The sequence below is a fragment of the Anopheles aquasalis genome, chromosome 2 (genome assembly GCF_943734665.1).
Source record: "Anopheles aquasalis chromosome 2, idAnoAquaMG_Q_19, whole genome shotgun sequence".
NCBI lineage: Eukaryota > Metazoa > Arthropoda > Insecta > Diptera > Culicidae > Anopheles > Anopheles aquasalis.
Genome location: NC_064877.1, coordinates 86248147 through 86258146, shown reverse-complemented (window position 1 = coordinate 86258146; position 10000 = coordinate 86248147). Strand labels below are relative to the sequence as shown.

Sequence of the window (10000 nt, the reverse complement as noted above, 5' to 3'; positions counted from 1 at the left end):
TTAGTCAGTTGGTTGAACGTTTTCGTAACATTGAATATCCTTCGATTGCACTGTAGTGTAGCTAGGGGCTCCATAACTTCTAGAACATGAATCAAAACGGTTTATAATGATAATGCTGCTACAGGACCATGAATGATTTCATTTTCTCGTGATCGGATGCCAAAGTGAAATGATCATCCGTGAACAGGAAAATAATTAGTGAGGTAATGAGAAAGGCTGGCTTTTGTTAAGCAGAGTGTGATAGTTAAAAGTGAAGCTTGATGCGTAATGATTAAAAAAAAATCATTTTACGAGTATGTATGATGTGAAAAGTCACTCTATTGAAGCCGCTTATAATCAAAGCAAGGGGAATAAAAGACTTAGTATATAAAAGATTGACCACCTACGTCGTTTACTGAATGATACATGATTGTTTTCTGCTGTTTTGGACAGCCATTGATACCATGTTAATAATTTGTGTGATTTTTTTCTTAGCTACGTAGAAACTAGGCTAACACTATCATTGCTGGTGTTGAATTATTGCACTTAAAACAGCCAAGAATTGCACTGGAGAATGCATCAAACGGACGAAAGCAGACATAAACAACGAACAATGTAAATATCGCAGCCACTTAATGAAGAAGAACGAAGGTAAAGTATTATGCACGGTGGCAACCGTAAGTAGGAGTAGCCGTAGCATGATAAACCGTGTCTCTTCAATAACGAACAGTGGTCCGTTTATCAGGCCACATATCAAATATAGAAAATATATTGAATACTACAAATAGTTGAGCAATAACAGACATACAGAGGGAAGAAGAGATCGAGAGGAAAACATAGAAAGTATAAGGGAAGTACATCAAGGTTGAGATGAGAATGTATGAATAAAGCACATGAACTTACTCTTTAACAATCGCTGTCTCTTCGACGGTGCCATCACCGGGACCGCAGTGGGTGTGGAAGCAGAGCATCGGATCCGCTCGCATCCCGCGGTAGTTTTCGCAGCCAAGCTTGTACGTTCCCACCAACAAACTTCGATCGCAACAATTTGGATTCCACCATGAGCACGGCAGCTGATCAGGCGTAGGCGGTGGCCGAATTGGGAGATCGCTACAGAGAGTACACAGGAGCCAAAAGACACGTACACGCGCGCCCATTCACACACACAGACACATACACGTACACCAAAACAGTGAAACGTGATACAGATTGGCGCAGTGTTGTGTGGTGATGAGTCACGTTGAATGTGCATCGTGCGGATCGTAGAAAGGAAACGTAAATCATTTGCTCGGTAAACAAACAGGTAGCGAGTGGGGTAGAAGAGAGACCGATGTATACGACGGTTGAAATTCTTCTGGAGTGGAATGGAAATCATGTTCCAGCGGATTGGAGTATGGGGGAATAGAGGAAAAAATCATTCACTAGAACTTAAAAGAGGTGAAACAAAAAGAGATACTAGAGGTAAACAAAAATGATACTAGATAGTTGCATCGAACAGCAAACAAACAAATGAATCAGAAAATTAAATAGATGCTAGTCGTATTTTACAAAGTTGTTCTTTGTAAAAATCTCAATAGAACAAAAATAAACGCGATGCAAATTTGAATTGATATGGAGCTATACAGGTATTTTAAAAAAACTATTTATCTTCATCAAAACAAAACATACGATGGTATATATGTTGGGGTAGCAAAACAATTTTGTTGCCTTCTCATTTTTACGCCTCAATGTGCCATCTGCGTTTGCTCAATAGTGGTACATACTTCTTTCAATTGATTTTCAGTTTTCGATACACAAATACATATAGAGTAGAAAAGAGTCCAAATAAAAATAACACACATATACACGAAAAGAGAACAAAAACAGCCCATATGAAGTGGTCCAGAAAAACAGTTTAAAAAACTACCCACCCAGCTGGCTCGTAGAACTGACTATTGAGAGCTCCATTGGCTCTGTCAGCGAAGATTAAGCAATAAACAACAACAAAGAGCGCGGATGATGATCTTTGTCACAAAAATAGAGCACAATCAGAATGTAAAAGGAGCACACAGTCAAGAAACAGGGACACGAACATATGGGATACAGAACAAAACCAAAATTACCGCAAGGTTAACAAGGAAGTGTAAGAAGTTTGAAAGAGCGTTGAATTGATTTGAAAAACGTTCATGTATTTTTTTTTTACTTGTAGAAAATCAATTAGTTCAGATGATACGATGGAATCATACTGAAAGAAATATTTATACACAAATCAAGAAAGCAATTTGTTCGTTTCATACCAACTAGATAGTGGCCATAACGAGAAAAGGGATAGAAAGTGGAGAGATAAAACAAGGGATAAGAAATATGAACAATATAAAAGGGAAATCACCATATCAACTAAAGCATATACGTGTTCGCACAATCCCATAAAACAAGGGTTCTTTGCGCTAACACTATGCCTATGAAAGAATATTAACGGCGCAAAATGTTTAAAACGAAACAATCAAAACTGCAGTACCAAAAAGGGCTGAGAATCTAAACTATAGACACACGAGATCGATTTTGTACCCATGAATCGCCATCCTAAAAAAATCTTCCCTTCCGCCAGAGAATGGAGGAAACAAAAAAAAGAAAAAAGCGTCATGTCTATCGTGTAGAAAGTGACTTTCCACGTAATTGTGAACTTAATCCTTTCTCTCGATTCTGACAAACAAGAGGCCTTATGCTAATGATAGTTGTTAATGGTATTAAATCGTGGGTTGCGCATGGTTACGTGGTAGTGCAGCCTTCGTGCGTACGATGGATTTCGATTGATCATTCATAATGAGCATAAGATGCACACACCGTACGTGGAAGTGTCTGATTATAAGTAAGTTTGAACAATATCGGGAAGAGGGTAATTCAGTTACGAAAAAATATGAACATGAAGAGGGTGATGATTCCAGGTGCGTACTATTTGCAAAAAAGGATACTGTAAAAAGGAATTACAAACAGGAACAAAGGCATTTCGAGGCATGAAATATGGGTAGGGGGAAATTAGGATGAAATGATTTTGAACGAGGAGAAAGGTGCGGCTCTGAGATATAAACAAGTGAACCGACCGAAGAAGCGCATAGAGGAACATGAATGCCACCAGATACAAAAGACGGGAGAGGCTTATGATGAGTGAACCGAATATACCTGGCATTAGCACCTTCGTTGATTTGGTTCACCAAGTCCCCGAGCACTTCATGCTTGATGTAGTACAGCATCCGAACGCGCAACAGGACCCTGAGAAAACAGAAATATCAAGAAAAAGAACGAGAACGAGAAACAGAGAGAGGGAGAGAGAAAAGAATAGAAGAAATACGTTACAGACTTATTCGCTTAGCTACATTTTTCGCTCGCGCTCCAGCTTTCGGCGTGGAGCGCTTCGTAATGAACGCATCATAGCACAAAAAGACAAAAACAAAGGCCAAAGTAAAGCGCTACCGACGGCTAGTTTGGCGAAGCGGAGCAACGGTTCTGACTGATTTGGTTTTTGGCATGGCATGAAGGCAAGAGGATTTGCATTCTTCTCACTTGTTAGCGTGTCTGGTGAGGTGCTTCTTGTAGTTGATATCGAGCAACGTATCCGCGTCGTATTTCTCGTCCTTGCTCCAGTGATGAGGATCAGACGTGGGCGTGTTTGTACCGCCGGTATCGGAACCGGATTTGGTCAATTTTGGCTCCGCCTTCGCTGCTGTGCTCGAGTTAGACGACGCGTCCTCGTTGACCTCCCCGGCTACGCTGCCCACCGCTGGAGTAGGTGTCGTCGAAGTGGTCGGCGATGTAGTACATGCGGATCCACCGTTGCCGCCACCGGTGGCACTTAAGTCACGCTTCGGAGTGTTGCAAGCAGAAGTCGAGCCCGATGTTGACTTGCGACCTGGTAGTTTATGATGATGGATAAACAAGAAGTAAGTACAATTATGAAACGAAACTAGCCAGCATGCAAACAAATAACACCAGCACACTCCTGTTGAATTGCATACCTTTAGCATTGCGCCCTCTTGGCACCAAATTGTGCAATCCACTGTGATTGCGAGCGATTTCACGCTGCTCGCCGCCTTCGTTCGGTGTAATAAGGTCCCAAATGAAATTCTTGATCTTTTCATCGCCCTGGTAACGTTCCAAACAATACAGCAGCTAGAAACAGGACAAAGTAATACAACTTTAGTTCAACTTGCAGTGTTGGCAAATACCATAGGTGTGACACGCGCTTTACAAAGTTCATTCAGTAGATAAGTTGAGAAGTTTAATGGTGTTTTACTCAGCGAAAACCTAAAGTTTCCTCAATATTAGCATAGCAATCATCATAATGAATACTTGACACGAGCCGATATGATTGGCCGATAAATAACATTGATTTAAGTTATCTAAAGGATTGCACTTACAATCACACGAGCACAATCTTCCACGTCCTGCTCTCGCCAACCACGCTTGAATTGTCCAAGTTCCAAGATTTCTGTCCAACGTGCCCAGCTGAAAATTGAAGTGTGACGAAAAACACGACAATAATTTAGTGTTTCATGATCAACTGATCCGCGTAGCGTTCTACTAAATGCTTACCCATGTGAGAGTAGTCCCTTTTCAACCTTGAAGCACTCGGACCTTGCCCAATTACCGTAGGACACGTCATCGGATCCGAGCACAGCAATTGTTTCCCGATCGCGAGGAACGTAATCGTCATGCTGCAGTTGTTGCAGTTTTTTCTTTTCCTTCGCCCCTCGAGTTCGTTTGCTGCGTGTCTTCAGACCACCGCCACCTTCTTCTCCGTCGGTACCTTGTTCACCGGACGATTCATCGGAAATGTCCATCGGCACATCGTCATGTCCGTATCGCTTAATCTGCGTTCGGCGGCGTGGTTCGGCTATCACCAAGTCTTCGGTTTCATCCTTTTCGCACGCCAACGGATCAATTTCCGCCTTTTTGGCCCATTTGTTCCAAAAGTCGGGATCGTCGATGTTGATGTCACTCCGGTTGGCAGCGGCCGCGAAGGACGCCTTCGAAAAGGTGGATCCCTTTTCGCTCTCCATCGTAATGATCTGGGTGCGACGCAGAAGAATCGAATCGATATCTTCTTCGCAAAACTTATCGCCAGCATCATCGTCCATCACCGCACCATAGGCACCCTTCTTGAGCAGATCTTCAATCTCCTTCTTCGAAAGCTGCCGCTGCGTACCGTCCTTGTTCTGACCCGTGTTCATACTCTGTAAGACGGCTTTATCAAGACCAAGCTTCAGCGAAGCCTTATCGAACATCTCGCGCTCGTAGGTGTTGCGACAGAGTAACCGATAGATTTTCACCATCTTCTGCTGCCCAATACGATGGCAACGTGCCTGCGCTTGCAGGTCGTTTTGTGGATTCCAATCGCTGTCGTAAATGATGACGGTATCGGCAGCAGTCAAGTTGATGCCCAGACCTCCTGCCTTCGTGCATAACAGAAACACGAACCGATCAGAGTCCGGCTTCGAATATCGATCAATAGCTGCCTGACGGAGATTGCCTCGGATGCGTCCATCAATACGCTCAAATGGATACTTTTTATACATCAGATAATCCTCCAGGATATCCAGACATCGCACCATTTGACTGAAGATTAGCACCCGGTGCCCATTGGCGCGGAGCTTCGGCAGTAGCTTGTCAATCAGTACCATCTTACCGGATGACACAATCAGATTTTTGTAATAAGCTTCCGCATCCTCGCCATGCTGCTGCCTGTAATCGTACTGTATCTGCTCTTCGGCGCCATTTAGCAGATATGGATGGATGCAGCACTTGCGCAGCTCCATCATCGTATTCATCAGGTTCGGTATGTTTGCCGAAGTTGTACCCTTCATGAGGAATGAAAAGTTCTGCTCGAGGATACCACGGTAGTACTTCTTCTGTATGTTGGTCAACTCCACCTCGACAATTGTCTCCTCTTTAGGAGCGAGTGACTTTTCAACATCATCCTTCAAACGGCGCAACATCATTGGTTTCAGCAACGCCTGCAGCTTTAGCACTTCGCTCTCCGTCTTCAGACTACCAAATTCGCGCAAGAAATCCTCGCTACACGAAAACTGACTCGGTTCCAGGAAATTGAGCAGAGAAAAGAGCTCATTTACGTTATTCTGTAGCGGCGTTCCAGAAAGCAACACACGGTGCTCTAAATTAAGCTGTCGCAAACCCTCCAGCAACTTACAATTGCGGTTCTTGAGCCGGTGCGCCTCATCAATGACGCATGCACGCCATGTGAAGTTCTTCAGGTCTTGATAATCGGTCACAATCATTTCGAAAGTTGTGATCAGCACATTGAACTTCGTGATGTCTCGGATCAGCTTGCCAGTTTCGGTACGATAGTACACCTCATAATCCTGAATCATCTGTCGGCTCGTCGCCGACCCGTGGTACACGATTACATTCATCTCCGTCCACCCCTCGAACTCGCGCTGCCAATTCGGAATGGTCGACAGGGGCGCAATCACGAGGAATGGACCCCGGATGCCGTACTCGTAGACTGAGTTGACAAACGTTAAGCTCTGAATCGTCTTGCCGAGACCCATCTCATCCGCCAGTATACAGTTGTTGCCTTTGTACCACGAATACCGTAACCAGTTCAAACCCTCCAACTGATACGGGCGCAACTTGTTGCCACCCTTAAAGATCGGTGACTCTGTAAGCGCTTTCCACTGGTCTGGATGTGGTCGTTTCTTTGTTTTCCACTCGCTCTTGGGAGGAATTTTGTTGAACTTGTAGTATTGATCAATCTTGGGCTGATCCACATCATCCTCCAGCTCCCATGTGCTGTCCTCATACGGAAGGCTTTTCCACTTCACCAGATAGTGCTTCACGGATTTGCCCTCATCGTCGACTAGCTCCGACACATCCAGCACTCGATCTACCTCGACGAAATCAGGATTAAAGGATTCCTCGTCCAGGCTTTCGAAGATATTGAGCTGCTGTTGTTGCTTCATCAAGAAGCGTTTGATTTTGTTGCCAACACGCTTGTCGCCTTTAAGGAGCTCATCCTCGGTACGCCACTCGCAGTGTAGGTAGGAGAAGTTGCGATACTTCACAAAGTATTCGTCCACATCGATAAAAACCGGTTCGGGTTTCTTCTCTTCCTCTTCCGGTTGCGATTGGGCGCCTTCCTTCTCCTCCTTTTTTACATCAGCACCATCATTTCCGGTTGTACTTGTTTCGTCGTTGCTTTCAGCCTCTTTCTTCACGGATTCCGACGACGGTTTCTCGTCCAGCTCTTTGGTTTCTCCATCCGCGTTGATGTCTACTTCCATCGTCTCCATACCTCCGTCATCCAGTTTCTTTTCATCGGAACAAATTTCACTGGTTTCTGATTTCGGCAGCGTGCAGTCACCAGCGTTAGCTTGCACCGTATCGTCCAGCTGTTTATCAGCTGGCTCTTCATCGCCTTTGGGTGCGGTTGGCTCAACTGTGGCATCAGTTTCCATGCTCTGAGAAGAAGTCTTTTCTGTTTCTGGTGCGCAATCGGACTCAGTACTGTCCAATTTATCCTTCGGTACGTCATCAACCAATTTGCCCTCAGAAGATTCCTCATTTCGTTCGGCATCGTGGTCGTCGGTATCCATTTTCTCGAGTGTAGTATCTGAACCGACATTCTCTGCATTTTCAGATGCAGCAGGTTCAGATGCAGCAGGTTCAGATGCCTTATTTTCTTCGGTCGTGATTTCACTACCTTCTACAATGGAAGCTTTCGGGGATGCATCTGGCTCTGCACTATGTTTCTCTTCGCCTTCATTCTTCTCAGTCGCTTCACCACTGGTGGCGGAGGCCACTAAAGAATCGTCCTTTTTACCATCATCTTCACCCGTAACTTCCGTTTTCACGGCCAAATTACTACTATCGTCACCGTCTTTTGTGATGGATTCACTTTTGACACCATCTTGCTGCTCTAGATCCGTACCCGGCGGGGGTTCGGGAGTTTTCTCTTTTGGTGGAGGTGGTGGCGGCTCAGGTTTTAGTTCACGTCTACCCCTTCGTACGGCCAACACAAACTGCACAACCTATAAAAGGGAAACAAAAGAAACATTATATGCAATTTGTCTTCTTCTTCTCTTCATATTTCTTTCGATCTTACCATTGAATCTTCTTCCGACGTGTTCACGTACACGTAGTTCGGCTTATTTGCTTCATCTAGCTTCACCTCACCACTGGCATCCTGCAATCCGGATCGGGTCGCATCGGATGTGCTAACCTTCTCCTCTCCCTCGCCAACGATACCCATTGAACCACTGGTTGCACCAGTAGCATCAGTGGCTCCGACGATGGCACCATCCAAGCCAACGGCGCCTCCTGTCGCGGCTTCACTGCCCACTAACCCACCGGCATCACTAGCCGTAGAGACGCCATCCTTTCGCTCCGCCGTAGCACCTTCCGAGCGACGATCCTTACGTCCTCCGCTCGAAGTAGGAGTAGGAGATAAAAGCCCCGATTCGTCATCCGAGAAGCGAAGCATAACATCATCAACGTACTTCTTGCGCTGAGTGTTTCTAGCTGATCGCCGCTTCGAGCTATCCGCATCCATATCCGGAGGAGGCGAAGGTGGCGGTGTGCTGAGCAAATCATCTCCCTCACCATCCGACTCGGTTACGATCATCCGGCTGCGACGAGAGCGGCTTTTTGAGCTTCCGCCCCCCGACTTGCCACTACGGCGAGACGAGGAAGATCCACTGCCACCACCACTACCACCACTTGGCCTACTCCTGTTTCTGCTGCTTCCACCACTGCTTCCTCCTTCAGCACTACCCGGTTCCTTGCGCTTACTGCTACTACTCTTCTTTTTACTCTTCGAAGGCGTTTCCGTTTCCGTGTCGCCACCTGCACTCTCATCGAGTTCCTTCTTTTCGGCTTCCTCTTGTGGTACCGAGTCGGTGGGCAGTTGTTTACTGATTTTAGAAACGGGAATGTCATCGAAGTCGGTTACCTCATCCCCTATGCCCAGCCCACCAGCGGCAGCAGTCTCGGAAACTTCGCCTGTTGTAGTAGTGATCGCAACACCCTTCGATGACTGTTCATCATCAACTGGTCCTCCGATACCTTCCATACCACTAGCGGCCTCTGTTGTACCTTCAGCCGCCACAATCGAAGCATTAGCATCCACGGTGGAAGTACCATCTTCACTATGCTTCACCGAACCGCTATTCATAACATCTGCGGCGACAGGTGGAACATTATTTGCAGCTCCTTCATGCTGCTCAACTGCTTCGCTCATCTCACTATCACCCTCAGCAATGGCAGTCGCATCATCAGTCGTAGGCGCATCGGGGTGAGCCATGTCATCGTTTGAATGCATTAACGTGGCCAACGAAAGGTTTTCTTCGTTCTCGTTCGTTGCGGCCGTTGCCTTTGAGAGCTCCTGTTCACCATCGTCTACCGGTGGAACGAGCGCTCCGACATTATCCAGCATCATTGACTCATCGTTCGAATTTTCACCATCACTCATGGGAGCGTTCGCAGCGCCCTTCTTGCTCTTGCTCTTTTTCTTCGAATCCTTCTTCGATTTGCTTTCCTTCTTAACCGGTTCTTTGCCAGCTATTTCGACAGAAATATTGGACGCATCGTCAGTCACTGCAGCTCCCTTAGCGGACGGTTTCTTGGATTCACGTGGTTTGCGAGGTTTCTTTATCTTCTTTCCGCAGGCATCGGTCGATGTGTCGAGGTCGCCTCCACTGCAGGAAAGATTATCCTGCGACAAATCTCCACCAATGCCACTGGCTGCTCCCGCTCCTTCTAATGCTAGTTCGTGGCCAAAGCCATCCGAACTGACTTCAGGCAGTCCCGTGCCCGCTGTTACGGAATCCTCCGAAACGGGTAGCATGGTTGTCAGCGGAGCTCCCGACGATAGAACATTTGTTTGAGAAGTATCATCGCCCGACATAATGAGACCGCCACCGACAGGACCAGCACCACCAACACCAAGCAATGGTGGTGGTATCGGGGCAGCTTCTTGTTGGGCAGTTTTTTCAGATTTTTTAGCCCGCGATTTACGTGGTTTGCTCGA

At 46.1% G+C, this 10000-nt stretch overlaps 1 protein-coding gene and 1 non-coding gene across 6 annotated transcripts in view; both read right to left on the bottom strand.

The window, feature by feature from the left end:
• Window positions 1-10000, bottom strand: part of LOC126571145 (uncharacterized) — a 54189-nt gene that overhangs the window by 14452 nt on the left and 29737 nt on the right. For 4 of the 5 annotated variants that reach the window (XM_050229431.1, XM_050229432.1, XM_050229430.1 and 1 more), the window contains exons 4-10: window positions 8078-10000; window positions 4549-8003; window positions 4374-4461; window positions 3972-4125; window positions 3520-3865; window positions 3139-3228; window positions 883-1089 (exon numbers count right to left, since the gene is read on the bottom strand). The exon at window positions 8078-10000 is cut by the window's right edge and continues 4195 nt beyond it. In XM_050229431.1, coding sequence (XP_050085388.1) covers window positions 883-1089; window positions 3139-3228; window positions 3520-3865; window positions 3972-4125; window positions 4374-4461; window positions 4549-8003; window positions 8078-10000 — 6263 coding nt within the window. The remainder of the gene's footprint in view (window positions 1-882; window positions 1090-3138; window positions 3229-3519; window positions 3866-3971; window positions 4126-4373; window positions 4462-4548; window positions 8004-8077) is intronic. The other variant, XM_050229434.1, reaches the window with a different exon arrangement.
• On the bottom strand, window positions 4209-4301 carry LOC126573679 (small nucleolar RNA U6-53/MBII-28). The gene has a single exon (XR_007608162.1). It is a non-coding gene; the product is annotated as a small nucleolar RNA U6-53/MBII-28 (small nucleolar RNA).